The sequence below is a fragment of the Oculina patagonica genome, chromosome 4 (genome assembly GCF_052425735.1).
Source record: "Oculina patagonica isolate OP01 chromosome 4, crgOcupat, whole genome shotgun sequence".
NCBI lineage: Eukaryota > Metazoa > Cnidaria > Anthozoa > Scleractinia > Oculinidae > Oculina > Oculina patagonica.
The window spans coordinates 44,906,816-44,927,811 of NC_135761.1; the positions used below are offsets into that span (position 1 = coordinate 44,906,816).

At 38.9% G+C, this 20,996-nt stretch overlaps 2 protein-coding genes across 2 annotated transcripts; one reads left to right on the top strand and one right to left on the bottom strand.

Moving 5' to 3' along the window:
* Positions 1–292: 292 nt before the first annotated feature.
* Positions 293–13,334, bottom strand: LOC144652547 (tectonic-3-like). Its single transcript, XM_078512596.1, has 14 exons — positions 13,189–13,334; positions 12,654–12,765; positions 10,443–10,549; positions 9,842–9,987; positions 9,123–9,225; positions 7,016–7,134; positions 5,605–5,844; positions 4,602–4,733; positions 4,203–4,300; positions 3,512–3,649; positions 1,829–1,991; positions 1,640–1,738; positions 1,339–1,389; positions 293–820 (listed from the first exon to the last, which is right to left on the bottom strand). Exons 1-14 carry the CDS (start codon positions 13,295–13,297, stop codon positions 653–655), a joined length of 1,785 nt encoding a protein of 594 aa, XP_078368722.1. The 5' UTR covers positions 13,298–13,334; the 3' UTR covers positions 293–652.
* Positions 13,335–13,354: 20 nt separating this feature from the next.
* Positions 13,355–19,405, top strand: LOC144652627 (uncharacterized). The gene is made up of 9 exons (XM_078512704.1): positions 13,355–13,496; positions 13,893–13,982; positions 14,757–14,811; positions 15,370–15,515; positions 16,117–16,153; positions 16,589–16,681; positions 17,567–17,656; positions 17,847–17,963; positions 18,299–19,405. Exons 1-9 carry the CDS (start codon positions 13,461–13,463, stop codon positions 18,370–18,372), a joined length of 738 nt encoding a protein of 245 aa, XP_078368830.1. The 5' UTR covers positions 13,355–13,460; the 3' UTR covers positions 18,373–19,405.
* Positions 19,406–20,996: the final 1,591 nt, after the last annotated feature.

A 20,996-nucleotide genomic window follows, 5' to 3' on the forward strand; every position in this document is an offset into this window, starting at 1 on the left:
AAGTGATTTATACCGGCCCTGGCTGAAAAATGCCAGATTTTTTATTAAATAGCACAACACATATTTTTGGGGGAAAAGACACAATAAATAATAAACTATTCCACTGCCTCGCATTGTCTTGCTTTCATGGCAGGGGAACACAGCTACAGCCAATGAAAATACCACTGCTCATACAAGCCAACAGTTCTATGTACATCACTATTTGTCCTCTCTTATCGCCAGTTCTGCACGTCACAGAGACATTGATTTTGGGCTGTCACGTTGAAATCTTGTGAAAGAAAATGAGATCGAACACAATGTTTTATTCAATACAAGGTAGAGATAATACTTTCTCTTCCAAAAGAGTGTTAATTTTGAGCTCCCGTTCACTATGGATCCAAATAGTTAAATGAGATGGCAGTGACTCACAAAGTTGACAAGGTATTTTGCAATGGCCCTATCTCACAACCTGGCTGGTTATGATACTTCATTCCTTGGCAGGCTTCTGGTGGAGATTGTCGGCAACATTCCACTTTTTCACCCTAACCATCGGACGTGATCACCACGCCACTTGCCAACCGATCAGCAACGCAACCCTATTTGACTTTAGAGACAACTAAAGATAATTCACGAGGCTGGTGATGGTTTGCTGACATCGCTTTCACGTATCAGATCAAAGAAAGGGGAAAAAGAAGTCTGACGATGCCTTGGCTTCAAATGTTGGTACAGGTTTGATCTGCGCCTCTGGTTTGTTGGAGACATCTACAAAGCCAACTGATGTTACCACTTCAACTTGCTGCTCAAGGCTGGAGCTACCAGGCTGACACTGTATCCCTCTGCACTGAAGATGAACAGAACAGGATGATGTTAGCTTTATAATGCGCTGGTCGTGCAGTATCCAATAGTTTAAACAGGATGCTGCATGCGACAAATTTAATTAGAGGTATAGCTTGTAACCTGCGCGGACTGTTGCTACCGAATTGCATCGCGCAGTCGCATCTCATTAGCACGTGAACAACGAAAGACAGTGCGTGTTTGACACAACTTAACTCCTGCTAGATAACAATTCTTCATAATATAATTATATTTTGGTCTGTCTGTCTTTGTCTGCCAGTCAGTCAGTCTGTCTGTCCGTCTTCGTCAGTGTGTGTGTGTAGTGATCTGTCTGTCTGTCTGTCTGTTCTCCTGTCTGTCTGTCTGTCTGTCTGTCTGTCTGTCTGACTGACTGATTTTTTTTCTTTCTTCTCTTCTTCTTCCCCCCCTGACTGACTGACTGACTGACTGCTGTCTGTTTGTTTGCTTGTTAAATTTTCTAAAGGACAAGGGAAGCAGATTAGCAATATATGTAAAATTTCTAACCTGATACTGTATATCTTTTGGATCGTCGTATTTGTACATAACTCCAACAATCTGAAGACGAGAAAGATACGTATATAAACCAGTAAGCTAAATTACGTCCCTTTTTAGGTGACGTTAATTAGATGTAAAGAGTTTTTTTCTTGTGACTTCATGTGTGTGATAAAGTTATTATGTATATGTTGATATTCGTATGGTTCACGATAGCTCAAGGCGATTGGGGAAAAATAGAGTCGATACCAAGCCTTTGAACAATCAGTAAAGATCACATGTTCAGAAATTAATATAATATTACTATTATTACCCTTGGTTGAGGTTTGGCCAAGAAACCAAAATTTGCGAACAGAATCTCGATGTGAAGCCCTAGTCTCATGTTCCGGCACTCGCCCTCTCCTTGCCCAGCCTATAAAGAAGAGAAAGCCGTGAGACAAAAACTGAAGAACGGCAACAGAAACAGTAGGCGATTGTTAGAAACGTTTTGATGTCACTGTACCTCATTAACAGGCCTTGTGTTAAGAACTTTGACCCAGTCTCCAACACTGTTCACATCCGAGTTGCCGAAAGAAGCCACATAAGTGGGCAGGTCTCCAAGCAACATGTTTAGCACTGTTTCCTGTATCAAGCTGCACTGAGATCCTTTCAAATTCAGTGGGAGACTGGAGATAAAATGTCAAAAATGCAGAAATGATATCAATCCAATTTCACGGTGTTTTTTTGTTAAGTGGTTGAAAAAAAAGAAAAGGTCTTTCCTCGCGATCCCTTCAATCTTAATCAGTGCTTAACTTTTCATCTTCTCTTTTGACATTCAATGCCAAATCCTCCACAAACAAAAGGAAAATCATAGGGTGTATTTATGGTGCATCAAAGGATCCGTTGAATCCTTGTCCATTGTGGATGCATCGGCTTTTTGAGGCGCCATGATTCGAGTGGTCTTGGATCATTGATCCTCGTCCGGATCATCCCAAAGGAACACACACTTAGATCTTTAACCTTAAAGACTATTCAATTAATTCCTATTATATCTAATATTAAAGTAAGTAGCGATAACTCATGTGACTATGCCTGTTTGAGCAGTATTAAGCTGTAATTTTCACAAGTAAATTATTAAACATGACAGGCATATTACTGCTCGTGAGCAAGGCGCGTTTTTACTATTTTAACCAGAACGAGAGACTAACTAGAAACATTTTCTAAAGCAAGTCCCTGTCACGGGAATGTTTGTGCTTTTCGGTTAAAAAATTACTGAAATTGGCGAATAGTTCCTCTCGCACATGAAATGCACCTAGTACATCAGTATGGAGATAATCATATAAAGTAAATTGTTGTTGAAGGAAGAAGGAAGCCACGAAATTTTTTAGGTGTTTTTCCAGACCACAAGGACAAAAATTGAAAAAATCAGCCTGACTTTTTCAAAATGAGATCTAAAGTTCCTAATGGCAACACAATAATATCACTTGTTTATCGCTTCAGTACACTTGCATGGTGATTTTTAACAAAATTAGATCACTATTCGTAGTTTCCATATGTCTTTAGGCTCTTGAGTTTTTGAAGTGAACCTGGTGTTAGGTGTCCAGTTAAAACAAGAATATCCTTAGTGAAGAAATTATTCGACATGACACGAGCGTGGGACAAAGAAAACGATCTGAGTCCCCGACGGAGATCGAACCCATGACCTCGCAGATACCGGTTGGGCGCTCTAACCAACTGAGCTACGTGAGACTCGCTGTGAGCTAGGCCATTTACTAGGTTGATAAGTGACACGCGTCCTGCATACTGCTAGGATCAGCAATGTCGATATCATCAAATTTGTAGTAAATAATAAAGATGGTAGATTTTAAGCTCGGTGATAAATAGTGAAGAAATTATTCTACATGACACGGGCGTGGGACAAAGAAAAAAATCTGAGTCCCCGACAGGAATCGAACCCATGGCCTCCCAGATACCGGTTGGGCGCTCTAACCAACTGAGCTACGAGAGATTTGCTGTGAGCTGGGCCATTTACTAGGTTGATAAGTGACACGCGTCCTGCATACTGCTAGGATCAGTACATTGCTGATTATTTACTAAGAATATCCTTTTAACCAACTACTTTGCAACTGTTAATAAGGTTAATAAAATATACAAATACAGATACCACTTAAATATCACTTAGTTTTTAGAAAAGCCAATAGTGCACCTGATAGTGCAGCCAGTACGCATGTCCACACCGAACGTTACCGAGGTACGCTCAGTGGAGTTACCGCAGGCGCCATTTGCCACTGGGCTGATGATGGTCAACCACGTGCTACGATCACTGCTTAGATAGATAGCCTCTCTACCAAAATGTCAAGGATAGTCAAGTATTTTATACACCATAAAAAACTAAAGAAGATTTTGTAAAGAAAATTATTTTACGGACTGTCCAACACCAAATTTCGTTCTTTTGGTTACAGCGGGAGTTCACGGAAGTACATTCAAGGAACTTAATAAAAAATTTGGTCATCTTTTCGACTTTCAGGTTGGTTTGCACGCCGTCTTGATCTTTCTCAACCGTCACTTTGTTAATTTTTTGGTTGATGAGTGCTTCTTTGATCGTTTTCTACCTTGGAAAACAATTACTTTAAAGAGGTTTCCATCAATATTTAAAAGTGTTTTTTTTTTCATCAGAAGAATAACTTTTTTTTGATGGTCCATAGCTCTTAAACGTCCAAGGACATCAAATAACACCAGTGAGAAGCTTTCTAATCATCAGGCAATAAAAGCAGACTTGAACTTGTCCTTTATATAAAATGTTATCGCAAGTTCCAGACATTTATGCTCTCTATTATGTTTTCAATTATGTAATACATTGTATACCAGCGTTCCACTCCACACAATAAAAAAGATACTTGTTGTCTAATGTGGTAAGTTTTCCAGCAACGAGAGGTTCACCAACAATGTAACCAGGGTTTCCTGATCTCAAGAATGTAGTCTCTGCACCACCAGCCTGCAAACAAAAAATGCCATGACACTGGTTATGGCACAGGAAAGAAAGAGCATTTTATCTTAATTAAAACAATCCCCTCTACACTGTACAGTGAAATCACTGCATTATCACACCCTCTTACTTTTGAATACAACAAAATCGTAGTCAGTTCCCTACCGCATGGCGTCAGAGCTTTCAATAAGGTTTGAGGTACATTGTATTCAGGACAGAATACCGAGTGAAGTTCTGGAAAGTGCCAGGTGCTATTGAAAGCCCTTTGGGTTATGGCAAATTACTTTACAAAAAAAATCACAAGTCTCACCTTGGAAAAACTGACTGACACTTTCTGCATCAAGTCTAGTCCAGTTTCTGTTGTGATACTCCCCAGTAAAAACTCTACCATGACTGATACAATATCAGTTGAGCTATTGGAATAGTGTACTGTGTATGAAACCTTAAAGAACAATAGAGAATATTCATGTGTAAATGAAAGAGCTACATGTTCAGACAGAGGGCAATGCCAGGTACATACAGGGGAGCAAGGGTGACATAGTGCAGACAACACGTGCCTCCTACAAAAGTGGCCACCTGGTTTGAATCCAGTTAACCTGGCATCATACATCTCTGGGTATAATTTACTGTTGACCCTTGTCTTAGCTCTGAAGGGTTTTTCACCAGGCTGTCCATTTTTCCTACCTCCTCAAAGCCAACACTTCAAATTCAAATTAATTTTGACCTTGTGTTCTAATTAATGTTTATATTGTGTGTGTCGCTGATAAGCGTGACAGTTATTTATGTGCAATTGTGGCGGAACTTACATTGGCAAAACAAAACCTAATTTCACAGTGCGAAAAGTAGAGCACGAGAATAAGACCCATAACTCGGAGCCAACCCGCCACCTCGCAAAAAGTCCAGATCACCTATACACATGAAACATTGCGTTCATGGAAAAAACAACTTTTCAATGCAAAATAATGGAAGGCCTGTTGATTGCTTGCGAGAAACCAACTTTGAATAAACAGGTGCACTGTTTATCGCCAAACTATTCCCCTTGGGTATTACATAACAACATAAAACCAAGTTGAATGTAAATGTTCATTTACACTGATGATGACGTTTGAGTCGAAAACGTTTTGTTTTTAAGAACTTTAATAACTTTTATCCCTTTTTAGCCTTTTTAAAATTATTTTACAGTTATTTATATTATTCCTGTATTTTGCATTCAGTCAAGAACACTTCACAAAACAAGGGTGGATCTGGTAATGGTTACCGGTAACCACAATATTTTTAATTTTTACAATAACTATAAGTTCAACTTATCTTACCTCTAAAGTAACATCATTACACATTTTATTCTGTGCATCATAAGTAGGATCTGGTGGCACTGTAAAGGAACAGTTTTGAGGTATACCAAGATTTGTTTTGCACAATAGAGGTTGTTTTACCACTACAGTGACATGGTCTGGTGTGCTACCACCAGAGCTACTAGAGTTGCTGCTTGAGTTACTTGAGTTGCTGCTTGAGTTAGAACTGCTGCTGCTGCTTGAGACAATGACAGAGGGATTCTGTTGGAACACAAAAACAGAAATCAATGTTCTGGTTACAGATTGGGACTGGTGGTGTGAACGGCAGTGTCATAGGAACAGCGCTACATGAATGTTGCTGGTGCCTTTTGCGTGCATTGCAAGGCAATGTTAATAGGCATTTTGTCAAAATTCTGGATAGGCTCCAAGGCTTTAAGGAATAAAACAAAATATTAAAGACGGTTATTCATCCACTGATCTTCAACTTAACTGAAAGTGTTGGGAAAGGCAGCTGTTTTGTTCTTCCCCTCCCCTCCCCCATTCAATATTGATACAGTGTATATTTCAACAAACACATTTGCATGTGTTGTGGGCAATGGTAATAGACAGTAGAGAGGTTAAGCATGACGTTAACGGCAGACGGCTAACGGCAAAGATAACTTCTGATTTTGAGTTCTTTTCTTCTAATCCGTAAATTAAGCACACAAAAATGGAATAACGTCTCCTACTATTCATTGCAAATACAAATAATTTCACTCTACTGTACACACAACTGAAGAGAGACGGCAAAAGTTTCATTTTTGCCATTTGCCGTAAACGTCATGCTTAACCTCTCTATTAAGTGATACAGTACATGTCTATCAAAATTCTGACTTGGATCAAAGGTTTGGAGAATGAAGCAAAAAATTAAATCATCCACCAATCTTTGACTTAGGACAAAAGTGTTGGGAAGGTTGGCATAAATTTTTTATACTTCCCCTCCCCTCCCCATTCAGTGTTCACCTTCTAGAGCACCTGCAATCTTGTCCCCAGAGGCCACCATCTATTTGGTTGGCACCAAGAATCAAGACCTCTGGGCTTATCTGAAATCCCACTAAAAACACAGCCAAATCTGATTGGCTTTTGAAAACTTGTTCATTTCATCCATAATCTTATCTCTGACACACGTCCACAGTCAAACCGGGACAAGGAATTCCTGGACCTGGTTTTTGAATCACCCAGAACTGTTGAGCATTTGGTCACCACTGACCGAAAACTCTGCCAGCTCTGGGAATGAGATTTGAGCACCTGTTACTCACACAAGATTGTAATATTGAAAGCCCAGCACTGACACATTTAAGAAGGGAGCAGAAGGCTCCGAAAACAGTTTGCGTATGGTGTTTACTGAGTTAAATTCAAAACTAAAATATTCTTTTATGTACATCTTGATTACCTTTGCAACCTTGAAGCCTTGATAATAACTTTGTGCACTCAGCACGGCAAGTGTTTCGCATGCTGAAGCAAGGTCTGTGATAGTTCTGGTACATTCTGTGCTACCATCCTGGCGATATCCTGCAAAATGAACCAAAAGTAAAACCACTGTGTAAAAAAAAGCCAAAAGGAAAAGAATATGTTGCACATTAAAATCTTGGTTCCTCTTGTTAGTGACTGAAACATACAAAACAGTATCACAAAAGTCCCATCAAAATTAATGAGCATGCGACATTTGGCGTAATTCTCATTTCTGGGACCCTCAATTCTTCAATCCTCCCAATAACTCAAACCAAAATGATTTCCCTTAAGTTTTGTTTTACTATGCCAGATACTGTAGAACTTTTTAGTCCTCAATTTCTCCAACTCCCGTATTTCTTAATCCAATTTTTTGTTTCTCTTGAAGGTTCAAGAGATCAGGATTCCACTATTAATTAACTTAGAAATAAAAAACGCGCCCGAGTGCATTATTGAGTTATATAAGCATGCAGGAATTTTTAAGAACATGAGGGAAGTGCATAGAGAAGCAAGAGGCGCAGCCGAGTGCTTCTCGCACTTCTCGAGTGTTCTTAAAAATTCCCAAGTGCTTAAATAACTCAATAATGCATGAGGAGAAAGTTTTTTATTTCTTTTATGAAATGTTAAAGAAATTGCGCGCGCTAAAACTCGTGACGTAAGCAGCGTGCATTATAACTTGACAAAGCACGCGCGTGACATATGCAGCGTGCTTTATGGAATTATATTGACCAATCACAGCGCACGCAATTCCTCGACCATTTTATTAACTGTTATCAGTAATACTAAGCACAAGCATGTACTGTTTAAATTTATGACTTCATGCATGTACAGTGGCACAGGGCTATACATGTGTGTGCCCTGCGACTTTGCCTTGTTTGCATGCCTGCGCACTTTCCCAGCAAAACTGCATCCTCTTAGAATAATTGCAGTGTGCCCAAAGGCCCTTATGTAAGAAAAGTTGGGTGCCCGGCTCTTAAAAGTTTTTGTTATAGCAAAGTTATACAAGTCGCCCAAAGGCAAATTAAAGTAAGTGTCCTATGGCACCCAGGCTCTGCTAGAGCATAGCTCTGCAGGTAAGATGTGGCATAAAAATATCATTTCTGATTGCTTTGCCAATTTTTCTTCTGCTTCTGCTTACAGTGTTACATTGTATTTAACTTTACATGTTCATGTATTTCCCTGTATTTTGTACAGTGTACATGTATGTTGTTCAATCCAGATTTTACCAAGAATATTGCAATCTAATACTTAACAATTATTCCACGAACGTGTATTGGATATATGAGATGGTAGATGGCCAACATGGCTATAACAATCTCATATCCAACAATCACCAACAAGCGCGAGTGGAATAATGGTTTTATTAAGAACGCCCAAAGAATTGCAATATTTGAGCTCCCCAGTTGTTTTCATTAGTTTAACGCATATCGACTACCATATTTTGTGAATAGTATATATATATATTCCACACGCGAGGGCCGTACTGGGCGAATATTGCCCCGAGGTCTTGACAGTACGGATCGAGCGCAGTGAGGTCCGTACAAAAAAGACCGAGGGCCAATATTCTCCCAGTACGGTCCCGAGCAAGCTTGGTTAATAATTATTACACGACTGGAAACTTTGTGTAGTGAGAATTGCTACCCGGTAGATGTCCTGGAAAACAATGTGCGGCAAAACTTTTCCGCGCGCTACATGTATTAAAAAGAAGTTATAATTATTTCTGTGTTTAAGGTCATTTCATTTTCAAAGCAATAAAAACTCCGAAAAAATCTTGCAAAAATCTTGCGCTTAATTGCGCTGGAATTAGCGCGGGATTATCCGGGACAAAACCCGGTCCGATACTTGGAAAATAACGGCCCTCGCGGGACCGGAAATTAAGTAATCTGATTGGCTGATTCAGTTATTGGCCCTCGGACCGCCTTAGTCGTGTAATAAGAGCTTGTATACCGATTGCCTGGATAGCTCCTATACCATTGCCTGTTTACCAATCAAAACTCAGGAATTGCAATATACCATTGCTAGTTTTTAATAACAACATTGTATGCACATACCTGCAGCATTACTGTCATCGCATTCGCTTCCAAACAGTGGCCTTGGTAAAGCTAGGAATCCTCTTGCACCATTGGTAAAGACAAGAATCACTGGATCACCAACCTGTACAAAAAAAATATTGACAAAAGTATTTAAAAGACCATTATGATAGTTGAGTGGAATGCTGCCCAGGAATGAAAAAAAAAAAGTTGCTTACATACATGTACGTGTATTTACGCTGTGTATGGCTTCTATAAGTAACAAATATTTATTTGTTTTTCCAGTGTTGTTACACATATACATGTACCACTGTATAATGGGGGAAATAGCAAGTTACTTGCCAATTGAGCTATAAGGTTTCATTGTAAATTTGCAATTTCACATGTGAAACTTCACATTGTGAAATTGTTAATAAAATTTATCCTGAAGTTCTATATCAGCTTCCCAAATTTACAGCATCAAAACTGACAAGTACTACATGTAACTAAGGAAATATGAAATGGATAGAAAATGCATCAAAAAGTGAAGAAGCTAATGTACATTCTACATAAGATTGTAAGTTACATGTATGGCTCTGGTATTTTGTTTGAAATTAATTTTTATTGGACAAAGTTTGATGATCAATAATTGTGCACACAAGGTGTAAGTACCCAATAAAATAAGGAAATACAGCAATTTTGTTTAAACTAAACTACAGTATGCCTTAACTTCACTTGTTATCAACATTTACTTTGTATACCTTATATGATGTGGATGTTTCAGAACTCTGATCTGATTGTTCACTGTAATCAAACACAGCTGCAGCTGTTAATTGACTTTTCAGATCAGAAAATTCCTCATTTGTAGTGGCTGTCTGGACATCATTGTAGAAATTGCGAGATTCATCTAAAAATAGTGATTAATAGAATCTGCCTTTAATAATGAAGAATGATCCTCCAAACGTTGGATGTACAACAATGTTGTTTAACATTATACTTCCAAAACTCATTAATAGTTCATCAAGTTAAAACAATGGAAATCGGAACTACTGTGATGGTGGTTTGAACGATCATGTGATCTGAATTTATTAGTTAAGACTTTCATGATTATATTTCTCCATTGTTTAAGTTTCAATAAGGAACGCATAAATAATCAAACAATCTACATGTAGAGAGTGTTTCATCACATTTCCAAACACTCAAAGTTTGTCATTTTTAATACTCTGCTACACATGGTTCTTCACCCCTTAATGGTTGGAAAAGTGATGTGTTTGAAACATATTAACATCATGCATTCCAGTATGACATTGTCAATCTCACAATCTCAAGTCCTCATTAATTACAGTTCAAGTTCACACTTACAGTTGTCTCTGATGATACAAAATAGCCCATTGCCAGTGGATTCAGTTACAAATTTGGTGTTTTGTTTGAAGATAACTTCTCTGGACACACACACGCGGCTATCCCGACTGCAAAGAAAGCCAAATGAGTTCAATAGTTAAACAGAGCATTTTTCACACATAATTTGTATACGTAATTGGACTACATGCTGTCCAATTTGGAAATAATTTGATGAAAAAAATTCCGAGGGCAGCCAAAATTGGACGAGGCCGTAGGCCGAGTCCAATTTGGCTGTCAGAGGAATTTTTTGAATCTAATTATTTCCAAAATTGGACAAGCATGTAGTCCGGTTACATATTAATTATATAGCTTGTAGTCAGTCAATCCAGCATAAACAATAAACTTATGTCCAGAACGGGAAAAGCATTCAACAATTGTAGGTATAACACAGCACATGCAACTCACTCAGAGCATTGTCTTCACAAATAAAACTTAAACAAAACAGTGCAATTTTATTCACCTGAGTTTGCGAAGCTTGCTACAAAGTGAGTGAAAACACTGCATCAATCAATGAAAGTCGTAAACAAAGTGTCCGAAGAGCTTAACAACTTCTTGAATGTGACATACTCCTTTCAACTATATCGTTCGTACTTCATCGCCGTCTTTTCTTTTCGAATTTCAGCAAAAAACGACAAAGAATTGCATCTAGCTCATGCCTCATGGCGATAAATATCTGACAGATTTCTTGCTTCGCTTCGCTGCACTTACGTTCACCCAAGTTTTGTACTATTGGAGGTGTTTTGCTCTTGGTTTTTGCTTCTTAGTGTAGCTAGCTCCTCTTCTGACAACGTAGAAAATTTCTCTTTGTTGTTTCTATTGCTGAAAAGCTCAAAAGGAATAGAAAAACGTAGCAAACTTGCTCTATAAAATTCCGCCATTGCCGACTCACAATGCGACCAGTTTACAGCGCTGACGCTATGCTTTGTGCTAATTGGCTGATATCCGTCACATGTTGTGTTTTCTTCGATTTGATTGGCTGAGACGAAACTGTCCAATTTATCTTATTTATCTTGTGAATTTTACCTAAAAGTCCTAATTGAAACTATCCAAATTTAATCCCAAATTGGACAGTTCCCAGAAATTAAGGAAAAATAGCTGTGCTGACAATATAGGATTTACTGACGGCTATATAATTAGGACAATTAATGAGGCGCCTTTCCCTTTAAATTCTAATTATGTCAAGGCAATTCTTGCAGCAAAACCCTTTATATAAAATGAGTTTTGTTTATCAACTTTGTGCAGATCAAACAGTTGAAATTGAGCTTTAGGCTTTGTATCTCGACTTGTTTCAAAACAGCTCTGAGCAAACATGAACTTGAGAGGATCAGTGGTAATACAGGTCCACTGTCTAATACAAGTACATTGTTTTAAACTGTATGACATTTTTCTGTGAAAATGAAAAATTGATGCTTTGAAATATTAATGACATAAAAATAAACAAAATCACTTCAATGCACTTTAATTTGGTGGATACAGACATAATTTCACAGAACAAGATGTAACAATGTACAGGGAGAATTACCTTCTGTTAAGTGACACAGGGACTGACAAATTGTGTTGTGATTATGGGGATTTGTTACACCAAGGTTTCTGTTCCAACAAATGTTTTTTTGTACTGTCCATGTACCTTTGGGAAGCCTAAAGAATATTGTTTGTCATACCAGGAACTTTGTTATAAAGGGATTTACACTGTACAGCGGATTAATAATAATAATAATAATAATAATCATTTGTATAGCGCCCTTTCCATACGTTTAAGGGCGCTGATTCAGGTTGAACATTTAACAGTCTCAGTTTTCGCATTCGTTGTTACAGTTGATTGATTGCATTGCAAGGCAAAATGACAGATGTTGCTAGGCAGGAATGACAACATTCTGTCTGGAAAAAAGCACATTGTCACTTTTTCTCAGATAGAACTTTGTCATTCCCACCTAGCAACGTCTGTCATTTTGTATCGCGCCGTAATCAATCAACCGCGACAATAATGCAACAACTGAGACTGTTTAACGCTCACCCTGAATCTGTTGTATTTGCTGACTGTTCCTTCAGTACATTTGACACCAACCAAGAAAGCATACATGCAATGTGAAAGGCAGGGGTACAAAATCTTCATGGCTAGAAATCTAGCCTAGGGAAGCTCACAAAATAAAAAAAACAAAGGACTAAACATACTTGATATCTGAATCTTTGCATTCTGTAAATGCTTGTTGATCTGCTGTGCTACAATCAGTGTCACAACAGCAATTCAGATCACATCCATTCCCAGTCAAATCACAGGTGCAACCTTTTGTTCAAAGTTGAAAAAAATACAATAAATTATGAGGACTGAGTGAAAGGTTAATACCATCTGACTGGTAAAACTCTTCCTCTTTAGCATGCATGTACCTATATGTCTGTCTTGATTTTAATAAAACGTGTCTAACTAAAGTTCTGAAGCCATACATGTAGTTTTGTAAGGACTTAGGAGCGTTGAATGGGGGCTAATTTTAACTCTGTAGTGCGCATATGTTGAAACCGGGGACCCTTAGGGGAGGGGTGGCTAATTTAAAAAGCGCGCCGTGAGCTTTACCACGAACGTGTACAGGAAAATAACAGCGTCATCCTGATGCAAAGGTCAAAAATATTGCATCAACACCACGACTAAACACCGTGTAAAAACTCACGCGTTCTTTCAAGACATCTATCCAAACCTTCACATATGAATTACCTGAAGTAGAGGACGGTGAAAACACAGTTCTGTTGCTTTGACTGCTTGTCAAGGCAAGAAATGATCCCAGCAACACACAAACTTTCAGCCAAAACAAATCTGCCGCCATTTTGGCGGAGAAGCATGTATCCCAGAAACCTTTGCACTGCGAGAATTGAAGAACGAGAGTAGCCTGGAGCCCGATCTTTATCGTCACAAACGAAATAAGCGAACTCGGGGGTCATTTATTTCCCGTTACTTGCGGTCCATAAGCTTTTAGTGATCGCATCGTCATGGCTGGAGCAAGAGCTAGAGTTATCTTTAGGCAGGTAAGTTGCGATCGTCTTTAATTGCCCGAAAAAAGAATGTTTGAAGAAGATTTGTTGTGCAAAATGTGATTGTGCAAAATGGCCAAATTTAATGTTTTGGGCGATCAAATTTGCTGGCGGGCAATATGTAAACATTCATGCAAGTTTTCACGTTTCTTGGACGATTCCAAAATGAAATGACTATCATATATAGTTTTGTTGAACTTGAAGGAAACTTTTATTTATTGCAAACGTTAATTGATTTTATAAAAATTTTCTAGACAAAGCGAAAGGGGGCGTGTATGTGGGATGTGTCCGATATGGTTCAATTGTGAAACAGTACGAAACAGTACGTAATCTGTTCTTGGTTTACCCATTATTTACACGACTGATCTTTTTATTTCTCTCCATTTGCAGTTATTTGACTTGGAGTCTTATACTTATACTTATTTACTGGGATGTCCCAAGACCAGGGCTGCAGTTATTATTGATCCAGTTGATACTCAGGTTGGTCAATGATTATGCATGTGAGATGCACATGCTTAACAATTGTTTATTTAGGGTGGATTTATTTGCAACATACGCATATAGCCATCGCATTTGCCCGTTGGAATTTTTAATTATTTTTTAGCTCGAAAACAATAAAAAATTTCAACAGGCAAATGCGACAGCTACTCGCATACGTTATGTTCCAAGTTAATATGCCCTTAATATTAAAGAATAAATTTATTTTAAAAATTAAGAATTATAAACAAAATTCATTTAACCTAATTGTTATAGAAGTGTACTTAAAACTCAAGTTGAAGTTTGGAGAACAATGAGTGCTCATGCATGGCCGTAGCCTGCAGAACAGGTGGATATATATATCGCGCGACTCGCAAAATCCCCCCGAAAAAATAATCCGCCTGTTCTGCAAGCTAGCATGGCGGAGACATGAGCAGCAAGTATTTCTATAGGGCTGGCGTATTTTCAAATTCTTACAAAAGTCTAGTACTGTTTCTGTATGTTTAGATGGAAATATGGAGAAAAAATGTTTTATATTTTAATATCTTAAAAACTAATTTGTTAGAGTTTTAAAGGGTCTTTCTTGCATATTGCAAATAAAAATGCAGATTTGACTTTCTCATTTGATGATGACATCAACAGCTTGCACTACTGCATGCTTTTTAATGTCCAGGAATTGTTTTAATTATTTACAATGCCTTAGGGGTGACAGTGCTGTTTATACTCTTAGAGTGTCACCACAATTTTACGTATAATTACTAACATTTCGTTTTGCAGGCCGAGAGAGACATGAAGATAGCAAAAGAACTGGACCTGAAGCTCATTTATGCCAGTAAGTATGCATCGTCTGTGTGCATAATCTATTTGAAGTGGAAAATAAACAATAACAAATTATCTTTATATTTTTTTGCACAAGAATGTGCACTGTCATTTGCCTGCGAACAAAATGTTCCAGCCAAGAAGCAAACAGTTTTTTGGGGAACAGATACATGTAATGGTCAACGACAAAATTAATATCCATGCATATTATTTTTTGAAGCTAAATGGAAGATTTTATGTTTATTATTCTTCAAATATTTTTGCACAAGGCCACTCATTTTGGCAGACTTTTCCCAAAGCTGTTAAACCAGTCACAGTAATTCTTTTGGTATTCAAAAATGTTGCTAGTTTGTTTCAAATGTAAGTTGTTGCCCTCGAAGTAGTGCTTTCCAGCCAACTGTTCATTTTTTAGATAATTTTTCAGCCTTGGCAGCAAGGGGGTTTATTATTCTGAGCTGAAGAATATCATTTGTCATACCAGGGACTTGTCTATAAATGGGTTAATAAGATTTACCAAAAACAATGGGGAGAATCTGAACTTTGAACTCTATATTTTATTCTCTATTACCAGTGAACACACATGTCCATGCTGATCACGTGACTGGAACAGGGATTCTCAAGAATCTCACAGGCTGCAAAAGTGTGATCTCTAAAATAAGCGGAGCCAAAGCTGATGTGTTTGTAAATGATGGAGAGAAAATTGAGTTTGGTGACCAGGTTAGTGCATGTGGCCAGTCTACTTCTTTGATTTCATTTTACATTTTGGTATTAACATAAATATATAGATGGCAGAATGACAATTATATATATTTGTTGACCTACACCCAGAGGGGGAGGGGGGGGTACTCCAGCTTGTTAATGACGGGGATGATTCGATTCCGGGATTTTTTTGGGTTGGAAAATTTGGCAAGTATTTTTTTGGGTGACTTGATTTAGATAGGGGATTTTTTTGGGTATTAAAAACGAACTAAAGTGCATTGGCACGGCCTTGGCGTATTAATGGTATCATGAATAAACAAAATGAGCGCTCGTTCTTTGTGTTATGTACTTATTGCCCCTCCTGGCAATTTAGGGGTAATTTGACAAGGGATTTTTTGGCGGTTTTTTTTGGTCCAGGGATTTTTTTGGGTAATGTCGGAAGACTTAGGGATTTTTTTGGGTCCTGAGTTTTGCCTCCATTCGATCATCCCTGTCATTTACAAGCCGGAGTACCCCCCCCCCCCCTGGGGACCTACACAGAATTTAATAAGTAGTGGTTATATGCGATGACAGTTGACATTTAGTCTATATTTCAATCCTTCTGTTTGTCTTGTTGTAGGAACTTGAGGTCCGTTCTACTCCAGGGCATACAAATGGTATGTTTAAAGCTCTTCTCTTGCAAAGTTTTTCTGTGAAGAGATTGCCTAAGTGTACAAAGGTCAACTTCTGCAGTATAGGCTTGAAAACTAGGGAGTTGAGAAGGGGGGACTTCTATCAGTATACAAACAAAATTATTATCATTAATTTACACTTGTCAATGCTTGCTTTGTATCAATACCAAATGGAAGAAAACAACATGCAGGTTGGGGTTGGCAGGTGGGGGGGTAGGGGTGGAGAAGGAATTTGAAATTTCCATATGTACAGCTTGATAGTGCTATCTTCAGTTTTGACGGGCATCTACACCCCCCCCCCCCCCCCCTTCATCCCACACTGTCCTGCAGTGGGTTCAACTCACCGACCATTGTAACATTAATTCCCTGTGTACCTCAGAATATGCATGGTTAATAAATAACAACATTGCCTGCTTGCAGGTTGTGTGACGTATGTGAATCATGCTGACAGGATGGCCTTCACTGGTGACGCTCTCCTTATAAGAGCCTGTGGCCGGACGGACTTTCAAGAGGGTAGGAGTGTGATCAACTCATATCTTCCCTTGACCTATCGAATAAATTCAAGTAGCTTAAGGTGGTAAGAACCAAGAGCCTGGCCATCTGAAAAAATGATTTGATAAGAACTAAATTCTCCCAAATTATAGGAATAAGGCATCATTCAAGTGAAAAATTAAGAAAAAGATTAACCTCTGGGCAGTGCTTCCCCACATAACATTTTTTATGTATCTTCCCTTCCCCCCCATGGGAATGGTATATTCAACTCAAACCATTATGTGCATTGTAAGTCACTCACTCTTCTTGACTAAATACAGTCGAAGCTCTCTTAACGGACACTCTCGTAAGCGGACAGCTCTACTTACGGCCACCTTGTTAGAAACCCCGTTTTTACTCCCATACAAACTCTGTATTTTTACATTCTCGTAAGCGGACATTCCCGTAAGCGGCTGCGGACACTTTCCGAGATTACGACTTAGACTTTTTCTTTGTTTTTAAGCTCCCGTAAGCGGACACCGCAAAGAAAATCATATAAAAAACCTCTGTATCTTGTATTAATCAATCAACTTCACATCGCCGTTTGTCACAATGATTTTACTGTAATTACAGTACCATATTTCAGTGTTTGTTTTGTCGTCATCCACGTCCGGTTACATTTCGAAACATGCATATTACCATTATGTTAGCTGGGCAAGCTCCCGTAAGCGGCCATCTATCCCCTACACCTCTAGTGGCCGCTTACAAGAATTATTCTCGTAAGCGGCCAGCTCCAGTTGCGGACACTTTTTTCGCGTCCCGAGGGTGTCCGCTTATGAGAGCTTCGACTGTATATAAATATTTCAATCCCATTACATGGCTGCTTGACAGTAGTTTACTCATAAATCACTCACATCTTTTTTTAAGGAAATCCTGAAACACTGTATGACTCAGTAAGAAGTAAGATCCTGTCTCTACCAGAGGATTACTTCCTTTATCCTGCTCACGACTATAACGGTTTGTACAACAGCCTAACACTAAGTAGTAATTTCGTGTAATAAAGGTTAATCGTTTGAGGCTGAATTTCAAGTCGGTAGCACAAGCCCTTCGTTAGTTATGTCATCATTATAAGTCACCTGCCCTTTAACCGGTAAATAATAATTAATAGAAAGAAGGCATTTTTATTGATGGATCAATTTCACTGTAGGTATGACTGCCACTACTGTTGGCGAAGAATTGAGACACAACCCACGACTGACCAAATCAAAAGAAGAGTTTGTTCAAATCATGGAGAATCTTGGACTGGCAAGACCAAAAAAAATGGGTAATCTTGATTACATGCATACAGTTATTAATATTGTCGTCATAGCTATGAAACAGGGACCACAGAGCCGGGGGGCTGGGGGAGCCGGGGGGCTGTGGTGGGGGGGGGAGTTGGGCTTGACCCCCCAATATTTCCGAAAAAATAATTAAAAGACTTTCTAAGAGAAGAGTCTCTAAAGCTCCCCACTTAAAATCACTAGTCACCTCCCCCCCCCCCCCCCTCCCCCATTTGGAAAAATGTTCCTCGGTCCCGGTGAAAGCGATCTTTTTATGTTCGGTGTTTGGAAGCCTAGGAGGTGGCTGATCCCTTCTTGCTTTGCTATTTTGTCTTCACAGATGAGGCTGTGCCATGGAATGTCATGTGTGGCCCAAGCCAACTGGGCGAGTCACAACAAAGGATGGATAAGTGAGAGACTTGGTGCGAGTGGGATGACGTCATAACACAACTTTGTTCCCAGGGTCTGTCTTCTTTCCTTTCTTTAGAGAAAAAAAATGACCCTGGGAACGACGTCATCTGATCATAACACAAGTAGCCCGCTCACAATCTGGACACTAGCAACAAAGAAGGAGTGGAGAAAGACTGTTTTAATGCGATAACACTGCAAAGCAGTTATCGTATAACATAGTGACTGAAAGTCATGAAGATATTATAAAATTATCAGATGCAAAAGTTTCTAATCAGCATTTTAAACCTCTATACTGCAAAATTCCAAAAGAGGTCCTCTTTCTTCTCGAAAATAAGTACTAAAATCACTCTTCCCTGGTAATATTTGTATTAAAAAATGGGAATTTTTCAAGTTTCACAAACGTAATCTTCGTATGCTGACACCATCCTTGTTTATTTTTGGGTTTTATTAATCCGTTGGTGTTATTCTCCGTAAAAAACTGTTATTTTGAGGTTGGGGGAGGCATTCGATTTGAAACTGATCAGAAAAATGACTTAAAATACCATGACATACAGTAGCTAAATACAGTAAACCCGCTCGATAACCAACCATCCAGGAGTAATATGCTCATGTAACAGGGTGTGGCGGTTAAGTGAGTAGGAACTGAAACTGAAACTTTATTTACCCTCGGTATTACGAGCCGTGTTAGGGCTCTAGCAAGTATATGCTAATGAAACCGAGCATTTCACAGTATACAACACAATGCGCAAAGATAGACCACAACACCGGGAACTCCGTGCCCTACTCTTTTCGATAAGTGTGTGGGTTCTTTAACGTCCCCTGTTGAACAAGAAGGATCCAAAGACTCTTTTAGGCAATTATTGAAAGCTCAAACTCCTCAGTAATACAGCAAGCCGGTAAAGTCAAGTTTGCACCTTCCTCGAAGCAAGTTCTTTCTTTCATCGCTCTACGATCTCTTCAGTAAGATCTTGCGAACTCGACTGATCGAACTACAGCTAAAGCTTGTTTCTATTTCAAGCAGTTGCTCGCGTTCTGAAGATATTTGAGGGTCCTGAAGGGGTAAAATGGGAACTGGGATTTGCCTATTTTTACTGGGAAAATGGGATTTGGGTCACTGGGACTGGGATTCACCAACAAAAAATGGGAATGGGAAGCACGTCAGTACACGAAAAAACATATATTTCAGGCTCAATAATATTCCTCAAGGCATAGTTACAATGTTGAAAACTCTGAAACGAAACCAACGCCTGCACGCAAGTGTCTTTCAAGTGGCGCTCAATTTTCCTGTCAGTGATTTAGTTACTCAGCGGAACAGCTATGACTGAACACAAGACGGTGATCACAAGAAGGTCTACCGTAATGATTCGATTTAGCGCCCTCCTCCCAATAAGCGCCCTCCTTCGAATGCCCCTATTCTTATACGCGCCCCTATTCTTATAAGCGCTTCTATTGTGGCTAACTGACCCTACTGAAGTCGTCGACTCTTGAACATTCATCGTACTCAGTACATGTATATATTTATTGCTAAAATGAACAATTCTTGTAAAAGTGACGGAACTTTCAACAATTTATTAGTATTACAGTTTATGTTATTGCTAGTTATTTTAAAATATATTAAAGTTTTGTTTTGAACATTTGGTTGTTTCGCAAAAAAATTAATAAGCGCCCTGTCTCGAATAAGCGCCCTTCCTTAAGGACGGTGCCTACTAAACTAACTGTTCGTGTGTGCAAAAACTAACTGTTAATTCACAATTTTTACGACGAGAATGCATTCAGATTGCAAAAAGGAAACGAACAATATCAGTGGGGGTAGGGGGGGGGGGGGGGGGGGGCAATCCATCTCTTAGATCGTTCTCTCTTGGTTCCAAATGAATTCACACAGGTTTGTTACCCATTCCTTCAAGTTCGTGAAGTCGCCAATAAAAATAATTAAAAATAAATAATAAATAACATGTTAATAACTCTTGAGTCGCTTTTGCGTGATGTTGCACGGCAAAGGTGGAGTTAATATAAAGGTTCTTTTTCTGCGCTTTTCATCAGTTTTTGGGAAATATCTCGTTCGCTTTTTAAGCAATGCAAAAACACTATGCTCGTCCCATTAATCTATGTTTAGAGGTGTTGTGTAAATATTTGGGTGATTTTTGGAGAATTTTAGGAGGAGATAGTTTTTCTTAAAGGAGTCGTAAAATTTAGAGAAATAAGAAATATTAAAGATTTGATGTGGTTTTAAAATTAGTAGACGGACACCAGACAGTCCCCTGACAACCTAGAGTGCTCTTGCGCGAGGGTCAACTGTCTGTTGGTGTTCCAAAAATAATTTTATTCCTGTTATAAATTACTATATACTTCATTCAAATTTACGTCAAGTCCCTCCTTAAAAAAGCCGGGAAATCATTTTGGACGTCAGAATTAAGGAAATTTCAAGATCCACAGGGAAATGTTTGTTAAGACCGATCAGAGATATCGTTAATATTTGCTTATTTACCTGTGAGATGCATTAGCGGCCGTTCTTGATTTCCCGGCTCTTTTTGGCTTTTTTGACTAACTGCTTCTGCGTCTCCGACGATTCCCCCCTCCCCCCTCCCCCGGCTAGATAGGGTAATCAGCCGCGTACCAAGGATTCTGGG